A 12,830-nucleotide genomic window follows, 5' to 3' on the forward strand; every position below is an offset into this window, starting at 1 on the left:
AAACCCCCTGCCTGGAGCAGCACAGTGTGGGCACAGGAGTTCTCAAGAGTAGCAGACTGTTTTCCCATTTACACTTTTTTATTATTATTATTATTATTCCTTTATTGCTTCCAGAAAGTTTTACTTGAAAAATACCAAAATGCTTCATTTACAATTTTCAAATAAATTCCAGGACGAGGCTTTTTCAAGTTGCCTGTTTTTATTTTCTTGAAAATGAAGAAAAAGAAGAAGGCTAAAGTGGAAAGAAGAGAAAGTTGTGTGGAAATGGAACAAAAATTCCAGGTTGAAACAAAATGTCTTGACTGTTCAGGAAAAAAATCCTCCTTTTTTTCCTCCCACTAGGCCAAAACATCCTGGCGTTTTTTGGCCCAATCCCTGCACCGAAACAGCTCCGTTATTTATTCAGCCTTCACATGCGTGAGCAATTAAATGGCTTTTCTGCAGAGATTTACCTCTGCACAGCTGCCAGACCTCTATGAGGACGCAGTGTCTTCTAAACCTTTCTCAGAGCTAAGGAGAGGAACACGGAACATACTGGCTTTGGGGTTTGCACCCTTTATAACTCTCCCTCTTCTCCTGCCCATCTTTGCCAGCGTCATGAAGTGGCAGCCGAGCTTCCCTCGTGGCCCCAGAGCCCTCCAGGAGGGACAGAGAAGCCCCTGGGCATGAAGCAGGGAGCTCCTTGCAGTGGGATCAGCTGCAGTAAAGATCTTCAAGGTGGCTCGTTTGGGATTCAGCACAGCGTGTCTTCTTGTAGAAAACCACTCCAGCCTAAATGAGCCTTTGAGGACAGCAGGCAGCGTCTGTGCCGAGCGAGATACCCGTTTGTGCAATCCATTAAACTTGCACTGAACTGGTGTTGGGCTTTCTAAATCCCAAACTTCATTTGGCTGTCGTGACCAGACAGGCACTGGAGCTCCAAACACGCTTTTCATCTTCTAAAATATTAAAGTAGTTCATCCCATGGTCAGAGTGCTGCCAGAGCTGCACTCGTTGTCCTTTCTTCTCCTAGCTCAAAAATTACAACTGAAGGAGAAATTCATTTCCCCAAAGGTGTGAGTTTTTTTCTTTAATGTGGTTCCTGGTAGCGTGGAATTTTTGCATTGCTGCACCTGCTTCTCAGTCACAGCTCTATCAGTTGTACCGAAACCGTCTCCTTGTAACGGGCACCTCTATTTTTCAAGAACTGAGAATCTTCAAGGAATGCAAAAATACTTTTTTCTTTTTTCTCCCCCTAATAAGAATGGTTCTGACCCTGCACCCTCGGAGTAATGAGACCCTCCCTAAGAAAAAATGGAAAATACGTCCTCCTGAAGGCTCGGAAACTTAATCTGCACCACTCAGCTTTGTGATGGGAATTCTCTGACATTACTCAAACAAGTGGTTCTATAAAAGTCGGAGATTGATCTCTAAAAAGAAATTAAAAAGTAATTTTAGATTCTGAAGCGAGTCCTGGAATACTGGCAGAGGCTTTTAAAGCCATATTGCTCATCAAGACCTAACTTCCATTTTGTGAAATCACAGCTTTCTGGACAGGGCCATTGCTGATGAACTCACGTCCTAAATATTCTGGAAGCAGAAGGTATGCGAGGAGAGCTGTGAAGCTGGGGACATGGCCAGAACAGGAAGGATGAAAATATTCCTGTTTGCTGCCTGTGAGATTTGCCCACCCCTAGCTACTGCTTTCTGGCAGTTCTAATCCTGATGTTGATTTCATAAAATGAGACACGAGCCTTTACTCAGAGGGGCTCCATAGCAGTGCTGGAGGCCGGGGGTTCGTTCGTGGCTGGGCAGCCTGAAGCTGCTTGGTTTGGGGGGGGCCCCCCTGTGCCCTGGTAAGAAAGGTATTTTTGTAGATGGAGAGTCTGTGGTTGGCAGCCCTGCTGCACAGGCTGGGTCCAAGAGTGGCCTTTGGAAAGGATGCTTTATCCTTAAAGGAAAAAGGGGAAAAGAAAAGGTGCCTGGCATTTTCTTTCCCCTGGTGGTGAACATGTCTGCCAGTGCCAGAACTGGAGATTCACCTGCAAGGGATGGGAAGTGCCAGCGACTGCGGGTTGTAATTAGGAGCCTCCTGGCTTGTTTTCCTCCAGCTTTGTCTCCCGGAGCGATGTTGCTGTATATGAATATTAGCAATATTTAAATATTTTAGGTCTTACGGCAAAAGCGTAGAAGGTGAACTGTGTGTTCGCAGTATCAGCAGCCAATGGAAGGAGGCTTGTTTGTTTGTTTGTTTTGATTACGAATTGTAAACCAGTCCCATGGTTTGGGGGAAATTGGCTTGTGGGATTTTCATGCCTCGGGTTGTTGGCGCCAGGGTTCAGATTGCAGAATCAGGGTTGATGCCTGCAGTGTAGGGAAGCCTCTAGACCGCAGCTCCTCGGTCTTTTTAAGCAAGAACCTGGAATCCTTTGGGGGAAAAAACACCGTAGAAGCATCCTGTTGCTGTAGATGTATTGTTTTTTTTTGTAGCCAAATCAAAATTGAGCTTAACATTTGAGTATTCACTTATTCTCTTTATTTTCCCACGACTTCCTTGATTGCTTGCATCCGAATGTGGGTGTGAGTTTTGTTGTATTTTTTTTTTAATCTTGCCATTAGTTCATGGAGCGTTCTCGGGTACGCTGTGAATCACCACCCCTGGCTCCCGGATCCCGCACTGCGAAACGCCGCTGCGGCGTGTTGGAAGCGGGGAGAGGAACCTGGTGGGTGGGCGCGGGTGGGAGGGGGAAGCCTCCAGCCGGGGGAGCGGGGGGTGCTGCTGCCGTTCCCATCATTCATTCTGCGAGTGCTTGACTAAACACAAATGGGGCTGAAAACGGAGGGGAATCCTGATCACAAGGGGTATTTCCAGTGGTATTTCCACTCGTACCGGAGCGGGCTGAACGCTTTGGAGCAGGTCGGGGCTGCGTGTTGCTGAGCCTGACCCTCGCCTCTCTTCTCCTTTCCCATGCAGGAGGGCAGCCTGTGGCCGTCGGAAAGCACGGTGTCGGGGAACGGGATAGCAGAGGTGAGGGCCCTGTGGGTGCCACATGCCACCAACGCCGCCTGTCCCCGTGCCGCGGGGCCGAGCCTCACGGTCCTGCTGCCCTTTCTCTCTCTCTCTCCCCTCCAGCAGCAAATCTACACCCCGAGGCCCAGCGACCGGCTGGCGGTGCCGTCGTTCCTGCAGAGGGACCGCTTCAACAGGTTCCAGCCCACCTACCCCTACCTGCAGCACGAGATCGACCTGCCCCCCACCATCTCGCTGTCGGACGGCGAGGAGCCCCCCCCGTACCAGGGACCCTGCACGCTGCAGCTGCGCGACCCCGAGCAGCAAATGGAGCTCAACAGGGAGTCGGTGCGCGCGCCCCCCAACAGAACCATCTTCGACAGTGACTTGATAGATAACTCCGTGTACGGGGGGCCGTGCCCCCCCAGCAGTAACTCTGGCATCAGCGCGACCTGCTATGGGAGCAATGGCAGGATGGAGGGACCGCCGCCGACCTACAGCGAGGTGATCGGGCACTACCCCGGGTCGACGTTTTACCAGCACCAGCAGAACAACAGCGGGATGCCCTCGCTCTTGGAGGGCAGCAGACTCCATCATTCACAAATCAATGGCCTTGAGAGCACAACCGCGTGGAACAAAGAGAAAGAGAAACAAAAAGGGCACCCCTTTTAAAAAAAAAAATTAAAAAAGAAAAAAAAAGGAAATGAAAAAAAAGAAAAAGGCAAAAAGGAAAAAAAAAGAAAGTTAAATGAAACACTCTGCACTTCTCATTAAAAGAAAAAGGAGAGAGATTGAGAGTTGAGGAAGATGAGCAAAGAAAAAAAAAAGCCCTTCCCCATCTCTCCATGTATAAATATTTACTTGTTATGTCTGGTCTGAATGCACAAGCCTACAAAGCTTGCAAAAACATTTCTTTATTGAGCTGTGTCTAGACGTTTAAAAAGGAAAAAAAAATCAACTGTAGTCCTTTTTTTTTTGTTTCTAGTTGAGCTGTGTGTGAATGCTTTTTTTTTTGTTTGATTATTTCACTTAACTTTAAAGACAAAATATTTGCACAAAAAACATTTTGTTTAAAGATCTGCAATATAAATATATAAATATATATTAAAAATAAGAGAAAGTGTATGTGTAAGGAGCAGGAGTATTTTTGTATTAGAAGAGGCCTATTCAAAAAAAAAAGTTGTTTTCTGAACTAGAAGAAAAATGGCAATTTTTTGAGTGCCAACTCAAAAAGCGTGTATTACGTTGTAAAAAAAAAAGGACAAAAAAAAAAACAAAAAACAAAAAAAAAAAATCAAAAGCAGGGGTTTAGAGTTATTTATATAAATGTTGAAATTTTGCACTATTTTTTAATATAAATATGTCAGTGCTTGTGTTGGTCAAAGCCTCTATCATGTCTACCATGCAACCGTTAAGGGATATTTGTCAAAGTGAAGAACAAAGTAGCTGGAAGGGGGTGGAAAAAACGCTAAGGAGGAAACGGCAGCCCCGCGAGGAGTGCAGCGAGCCAGACTGCATCACACGCAACGCCTTCATTTCCAGCGGCCCCACGGGGGGCCGGCGTTCCCTACAAAGTTCCCTGCGTTCCCTACAAAGTTCCCTACGTTCCTACAAAGCAGGAGGAGTCGGTGCGCGTCCGCATGTCAGCCAAGAGGGTTTGGGGAGTGCAAAGGTAAAAAAATAAAATAAAAATCCCTGCTTCTGAGAGCCAGTAATGGCAGAAGCAGACAAAAATTACTTGATTTTTTTTTTTTTTTTTTTTTTGGACAACCTCTAACTTTTTGGAGGGGGGTGGTGGGGATGAGAATAAACTTCTGTGTCTGAAGGAACAAAGCGTTTTTTGGTTTATTTCTTTCAATGTTAACCTGAAGGGCCCTGCTTGGAGATAAGTCATGTGGAAGTCGATGGGAGTAAATGGTACCGTGCCCACCGGCCGCCTTTTGGAGGGGGTTTCGATATCTCACTGAAAGGCCAAGCTGAAAACTGTGTTGTTCGGGGAAGTCGTTTTCGGTTTATGTGAAAATCCCAAAACCGTATGTGGAATGGAAGTGCGCAGTCGGGCCTCAAACCTGCAGCTCCCTGGGCTGCCTCTGGTCATTGCTGTTTTTTGCTTTATTATCCTAGCTAAAGAGGCGTAAAGTACGGTAGATGGAAACGAATCTGCTCCTGTGATGTATTAACTAAAGGCTAAAGAAAAACGCTTAATGCTTTAGAAGCAAAAACCCTTTACCTCTTCTGAAGATTTCTTCATTCAAAACGGCACCGTCCCTCGCCCGCCAGCGTTCTCCCCTCCGGATGTCGTGCGTCTTTTAATTTATCTCCGTTTCAGAAGCGTTTTGTCTTAACTATGCTATTGTTTACATATTTTTTTTTTGTACCGCGTAGATGTCGGGTAGGTGTTTTTGCCCTCATGGTGAACTTGTACGTGACAGAGCGAGCGAGTGAGGAACCCGAAGGGAGAAGCCGCGGCCGGCACCGGGAAGGGCGGGCAGGGCAAGTGCGGGGAGCCAAGGTTTGGCGAGGAGGTGCGATCTCGTTTTCTGCAGGATGCTATCTAGTAGAGTGACATAAATGAAAGATATAAAGGCAATAACTATTGTTTTTAAGCAACTTTTCTATTACTTGAACAAAAAAAAAAAAAAAATAAGCATGAGAACAGTTTTGAAGTTCTGACCATTTGAACAATATTTATATATATTTTAAAGAAGACGAAGAATAGCTGAACTTGAAGTTTGATCATTGTTTTTTGCTTTTTTTTTTTATTTTTTGCCTAGAAATAGTCATGTACCTTCTCAATACTTCAAACCACTTTTTCACAGCTCTCAAAATCTTCATAGCTTTACAGTCGTGCAACCTAAATTTTAATGACCTTAAAAACCTAAAAAAAAAAAAAAAAAAAAAAAAGCCACAAAAAAAAAAAAAGTCCTGCAAAGGAGAATAACTAGTTTGTCATGAAAGGTACAAAACTGATGAATTTATACGAGTTTTTAAAGACGTATCTTTCCTTTATGTAACATGTCTATTTAGTGCCTTATTAACGAAACAGTAACCCTCCCTTTTTTCAAGAGGGGAAAAACAAAAATCATCATTAGCGTCACAAGTAACCAGCGTCTGGTCTCTTGCTCCTTCGGACCTTGCGTTCACTTTTCCAATTCCTCGTTGCAGCGGGGACTGCTGCTGCCGGCACTGCTCCCCTCCCGGCTGAGCCAGCTCCATGTGCCGAGCCGCGCGCGGTGCTCCCTCTGCCACTTGGGTTCTTGGACTCTTTGTAAGGTAACTTGAATACATTTATGCACATCGCCTACCTGCCCGGGTAGGAAACTGTGGTGGATATTGTAAATGAGATACCAACCAAAAGACAAACTGAAATATAATATCTACTGCCCTCTTGAGCCAAAACGCGTGAATAGTGTTGTTGGGTTTTGTTGGGGGGGGGTGGGGGGGGTTGCTCTGTGACCTAAACTAGTTTGTTTGCTACAAAAAAAAAATAAATAATGGTTACCTCAGCAGGTTTTGGGTGGAATATGCATCACACATCTGAAACTGAGTAGTGAGGAAGGAGGTGTCATCGGGACCGGAGGTTGTTAAGTAGCCGAGTTGTCTTGTGGCATGGCAGTGCTCTGGGCACGGAGCCCCCAGAGGAGGCAGCGAGGGGCTGGAGCTCGTGGAGACACCCAGGGGTGTGCGAGAGGGGCTAGGCGTGCAGTGCAGCTCCGGTGCTTTGAAGTCCTTGAAATTTCAACTGGTTCTCTCTCTTTCCACCCCACCCCACCCCCCATCACCTCCCAGTGTCAAGTCTCATTTCACAAACCTCACCCCAAGTATTGCAGTTCCTCAATCCCTTTGTTGAGTTGCTGGGTCCAGTTTCATTTGCTCTTCCCCTTGTACGTGGAATTTAACGAGCGTTAAATGGGATGGCTCATCAGCACCAAACTCCCACTGCGAACGCTGCCTTCCAGCCCATGTCCTGCACAAAAACCGAGCTGCCACCAGGACTGGGGGCTCCCAAGAGCTGCGGGCAGCGGTGGGAGGGGAGCCCCAGACCCTCGGTGGGACTTGGGACGTGCAGCTGCATTTTTGCCTTTTGCCTGGCTTCTTTTTTTTTTTTTTTTTTTTTTTTTGCATCCTGCTGCTTTGCCACCCCGAAAACTCTGTGTTTCCATTGCAGAAAACAGATCTGGGGCCCAGATCAACTCCAAGTTCTGAATGGGTGTTTAGAAATAATGGTCTAGCCTTTTTTATTATTATTATTGTTATTATTATTGTTGTTGTTATTATTATTATTATTATTATTACTATTTAATGTTACTTTTTGCCTCGGGGTCCATTTCTTCCCAATACCCCCGTCCCGTACCACCACCAAGGCAGGGAATCGGCCGTGCACGCCGTTGCTGATGTCTCTCCTTGGTCCCTTTCAGCCTTGGTGCAGATGCAGAGAGACCCGTGCCAGGAGCTTGGCTCCTGCCCGCTCTGAGGGGTCTCCCGCATCCGCAGCCGTCAGCAGAGAGAGGTTCAGAGCCTTTAAGAATGACTGACTTTAGACAAAAGCAGAAGAAACAAGACATTGCTAACGCTTAGCAACCTCTTGTCCTAGCCTGCCTTTTTGCTCGAAGTTTTGAGAGTCATGTTAGCTTTAAAAGGGGTTGTTAATCTTGCAGATGTTCTTAGCATATAGTATGGCGAACAACACCCTGAACGTGCCACCGAAACTTAATGACCTGGAATGTGAACATGGCTTTTTCAGTAAGGATGGCAAGGAAGAATGGGTTTCGTTTGGTTCTGACACTGGTAAAAATTCAGTCCCCTTTCACAACCCTTGAGTTCAGTGGTTTGGAGATCAGCTTTACTAATCTAGTGCATTGTTTCCATACGTGTCACAAAATTCATTCTATCTTAAGTGGGGGTATAAGGAAATCCAATTGCTTTCTGGAGAATTCACCCTTTTTATGTGTATAAAACTACAAAATTGCACTAACTGCTATATTAAAAGTAAATAAATAAAAGCCCAAAATTTTTACTAAGGATTGAAAAAGGACTGAATCCAGATGTGTAGCATTAGCAGTGCTAGGCAAGAACAGAATGAATTTTTAATCTCTTCTGTCTCTGTATAGCTCAGAGATTTTCTATGTACAACACAAAGCTACAAAAAAAAAAATAAAAAGTTTTCCAGAAACTGCGCTTCAAATTTTTGCTGTACTATAGAAGCTCATGAAGGACAACATTACGAGTCCTAATTTGCCTGCCTTATAGACACATTTCATTGTATTAATATTTTCTTAAACTTCCAGTTGCATTGCTTTGGCTTTGGAGTTTGTTATAGGCAGTCCTGTATCCTGAGTTCTGTTCAAGTTTAAACTTATGTAAACTATTGACAGCACATGCAATGCAGTACTTATCTATATTTTGCTGTTTTAGTATGAATATGTACTCTGATGCCAATTTACAAAAATCTGTTGTAAACGCTTATTGTGTAACAGTAACCAATAGTGGCAATTATATGTCATTCTAAAAGCTGCAATACTTATACAATAAATTTTACAATACTTTGGAAAATTTGCCTTCACCTTTTGCTTTGTTACCTACAGATCAGAGTTTGCCAACATGATGTAATTTAAAAAGCTCTTCCTCTTTTCTTCTCAAATATTGGAAAATGAATATTCTCGGGTTTTGATATTTGTGTATTTTGCCCCCTTCCTTGTTAAGTAGCCTTCTGAATTACAGGCCAACGTATGTATTGACACAACGTGTTTTTTCTTTTTTTTTTTTTCCTTTTTTTTTCCCGTGAAGCTGTAGCTGGTTCCTGGTGTATTTGCATGCTAGATCCGTGTGTGTGTGTGTGCGTGTACAATTCTGTTTTCTTTTGAGTAGATCAGGTGTCGCAGCTTTAATTCCAGAAGAAGCATTCCTGTTTTGCACCAATATTTGCAACACTTGCGATCCTGCCTTTCAGACAAGAACACCACTGATGGTCAGAAGGTCTTAACTTGAATAATCGTCAATCAACAAGAACTGTGTAGATTGACTCAAATCCTAAGCACAGAAAATTTGTGTGACTTTTTTTTTTCTTTCTGAGACTGTGGTCAAATGCAGTGATCACATTAAAATGATTGAAAATTCAACTGTTTGCAGGGGGTTTTCTTTTTGTGTTTTGGAAGGATTTCCTGGAGATTCACCTGCCCTTGGCAGACCTTGGGTTCCCTCCTGAGAATGAGAGGCCTGTAGGGATCCCTGTGGTTCGACAGGAGGCTCCTCCAGCTGCTTTGGGTGGCCACGTGGAGGAGAGTTGGCCTTGGTGTGGGGAGCTGGCAGCAGGAGGAGCTGGTGGCAGCGCAGAGCCCAGCTGAGGGCCACTTCGCCAAATGTCTGTGGGGATGGCTGCAAGCAGCGTGATTGCAGGTCAGGAGCGAGAACCCCAAATCCTACCCTCTGGCCCTGGGCTGTGCCACTTACCTCCCAGTCACGGTGTGTTTTGTGAACCTCCTGCTGTCCTTGCTGCTGGAAAGCCAGCACTGGGGGCGGGGGGGGGGGGGGGGGGGGGAGCACCAGGCTGGAAAGAGCAGGATTAGGTTGGAATGCTTTAATTTTTTAAATTAAAGAAGAAATTGGCTTTTGTTTAAAGCCATGCTGGTGCCTGGCTGCATTGGCAGGGCTCAGAGACTCACCCTAGACTCTGCTGGGCTGAATACCCAAACGGGTATGGTTTGGACCAAAATCACTCAAAATCCCTGGGTGTCAGAAGCAGCTGTACAGTAGCTGTGGGGTAGTTGGGTTGGGGGACGGCCCCCACCTGCTGTTGGGACCCCACAGGTGATGCAGCTTCCAGCCTGGCACGTTCCCATGCCCTGGTGGGAAGTACAGAGTACTTCTGAAGATGCTGTAATGCCGGATCTGTCACCGTTTGGTGCCTTCCAGTCCATTTACAAAACAGCAGCTGTTAATCAGGAAGCCTTTTTTTTCTCTAAGTCCTCTTTGAAATGAGCAGAAACCAGCTCGCTCTATTTTACCAACTGAGCAACTTAGATGAGTGATTGAAGCTAACATGTTCGCTCTCAAGATGGTGCTTTATCCCAGAGCTGGGATACAGAGCTCTCGAGGGTTGGGTTCCCTTTTCCCTCTGGGAAGGCTGTCCTAGCTGCGGAAACCTGCCCTGCCAGCAGCCCAGTGGCAGGACCAGATACTGGTGGCTCTGTGCTAGCAGATAACCTTTAGGAAGCAAAACGTGCATTTCAATGTATGTGTGTGCATGGTCCAAAATGCACAAATCATGCATGGGGTCAAGCAGGTAGTCAGGCTGTGATTTTATCTTCATCACAATCGTCATCACCTCCACTCCTACATACAGCCTGCTTGCAAGCACTGCCACCAACAGCTCTAAATACAGTGGGATCTCCACGGGGCTGTAAAGTGCTCGTGGAAGATCAGCCCCTACCATAAACCCCCACAGATGTCTCATTTCATGTACTGTGAATAAAATAATAATAAAATAGAATATATATATAAATAATGAATATATATATATGTATATATAATAAAAAATGAAAAATAAAATTTCTCCTTGCTCAGAGCGTAACACCATGGATGTGAGCCCTGAGGGAGCAAACAGCAAGGCCAGGAGATGGTGAGGAAGAGCCCATGTGCTTGAACATCCCAGCGCTGGGGGCAACGAACGGGGTGCTGTGGGCTTGCTGTGTGCAGTCCTTGCAGGCAGCAGGGCAGCGATGTGCTGGAGCAGTTCCTGAGCATCCCAACCACTTGCCATCCTCTTAGTTCACCCCAAAATGCCCAACTTATGTGAGAGGGGCAGTGCCCCCTCCCCAAAGCCAGGCTCACACGTACCGAGATAGCAGCAGCCACCTTTCCCCAGGCCCACGGGCTGAGGGGAAGGGCAGGGTTTTGTTTTCAGTCTCTGTTTTGGAATGACAGCTTTTTCATTTTTGGATTCACAGCTGAAACCGACGTCTTCCCACAGAAAATGAGAACTGAGATGAAACCACATTTTCCAAAGGGGATTTTTTTTTTTAATGAAAAAAAAAAAAAGGCTACAAAAACCAAATCCAACCAACACAGTGCGTGGGAATGGGCAGAAAAATATTGTTACTAGGCTACCTTTCTGCAGCTAATAAGGTGATCTGGGGACACTGCAGCATGGCTGATTGGCAAAAGATTATTTTTAACTTTTTTTTTTTTTTTTTTTTGTAGCTCAGCGGAAGAAACAGTTTTGTGACTTTTGGAAACCACAAGTGGCAAAGGCTTTGATTTTAAACAGATTTCTGTGCTGCAAATTTAATAGAACTTCAGCAAGGAGATTCAGCTTCACCCTGCGCTTCCAGCACTGAGGCCCTTTTTGCAGCGTTTCTGGCTCTGCTCACTGGAAGGTGCAAATTCCAACTTCAAAGCATCCAAACTTCACAGCAGCTTTATTTTTTTTCCCCCTTTTTTGTCTCTGTATTTTATCCGCCTGTCCTAACCCAAACCTTGGCGGTGCCTTCCTGGAGATGCTGTGCTCACCCACCCATGCCAGCCTTTCCTTGGGGCGGCTGTGCCCAGTGGTAGCTCTGTGCTGGGCACAGGGGACGTTTCCCCATCCAGCCTTGGCACTGGGGCACAATGCCCTGGCAGTGCTTGTGCTGCTAGACATGATCAGGCTGGAAAACCTCTGCCTGAATCCATTTTGTTTGCAGGTTGCTGGGGCAAACTGGCATCACCCGCCCTCTGCCCCCGCTTGGGAGCCCTGCAGCAGCTCGATCCTACAGCACAGGATGTGTGGGGCTGGTCCTGCAAAGGTGAGCACAATCCCACCCTGCCCTGGAAGCCAATTTAAGCTGCCCCAGTGATAAGAAGGCTTGTTGGATCCTCTGATCCTCTGATCCAACAAGCAGCAGTCTTCTCTGTGCTTGTTCTTCGGAGGTATGCTTGGGATTTATGGCATTTTTTAGGGCACCCTGCAGGAGCATCACAGGTGGCTCTGAGTGCACTGACAGCCTGTGGTGCTGCTGGTTCCTGGGGCTGGGTGGTGGCTGCTCTGCTCTGCAGCATTCCCCCTGCTTCAGCATGTGGAGAGCCCCTGCTCAGGAAAGGTTAAAAGTGCCCATGTGAAATTTGGAGCTCTGGCTGAGCTGATGGCTCTGGACCAGGCAGAGGAGCTGTGATATAAGGCACAGAGGCTTAGGAAGACAGAAAGGTGATGCAGTGTGCTTGGAGTAGGCTTTGAGATGAAGAGATGAGGGAGAGCCTCTGTTGCTGGTTGGGATTCATTGCTTGTCAGCTCCCGGTGGGTGCTCGGCCCTCTCCTCGTGCTGTCCTGGCTCCCGGCTCAAACACAAGCAGCTGCCTTGAGACTGATGGCTGGCAGCAGCCATAAATCATGATTGCAGTGGTTTGCGGTGAGTTCTAGGTGCCAGTCAGAAAGCAGCTCCTCAGGGTGTTTGTCCCCTGCGCTGGGGAGCCTGGGCAGTGAGCAGTTAACTCAGTGTGGCTCTGGGGAGCTGCGTTTGGTTACGGGAATGACTGAAGTAGGCAGCCACTGCCATGGTGTTGGGCACACTGCTAATGAGGAGCCTGGGGGATGAGGCAGCCCCCACATGCTCCTCACCAAGCCACCAGGCCTTGCCTTCCCCTCCCTGCTGTGGCCTCACTGCTGTCAAGGTGTAAATGGGAGAGTTTTTACCTTCTAGGTGTACACCCTGAGCTTAGGGCACATCAGGAGCATTGCAAGGTGACCATACATGACCCAGGGTCAGGGTGCCACCCTGGGGACCTGCACAACCCCGGGGGGGGGGGTCACTGTGCTGTCACAGGTGGGTAAGCTCCCTCTGTCACAATGTGCCCCCGAGGAAGGTGG

The 12,830-nt window shown here is 46.7% G+C and overlaps 1 protein-coding gene across 4 annotated transcripts in view; it reads left to right on the forward strand.

Annotated features, from left to right (window-relative positions):
* The window catches only part of PMEPA1 (prostate transmembrane protein, androgen induced 1), a 43,228-nt gene extending 34,120 nt beyond the window's left edge, over nucleotides 1-9,108 (forward strand). For 3 of the 4 annotated variants that reach the window (XM_084537797.1, XM_084537799.1, XM_084537800.1), the window contains 2 exons: nucleotides 2,954-3,007; nucleotides 3,113-9,108. In XM_084537797.1, coding sequence (XP_084393923.1) covers nucleotides 2,954-3,007; nucleotides 3,113-3,661 — 603 coding nt within the window. In that variant the 3' untranslated portion in view covers nucleotides 3,662-9,108. The remainder of the gene's footprint in view (nucleotides 1-2,953; nucleotides 3,008-3,112) is intronic. The other variant, XM_084537798.1, reaches the window with a different exon arrangement.
* The last annotated feature ends 3,722 nt before the right edge of the window (nucleotides 9,109-12,830 follow it).

The sequence above is a fragment of the Aythya ferina genome (assembly GCF_964211825.1).
Source record: "Aythya ferina genome assembly, chromosome: 16".
NCBI lineage: Eukaryota > Metazoa > Chordata > Aves > Anseriformes > Anatidae > Aythya > Aythya ferina.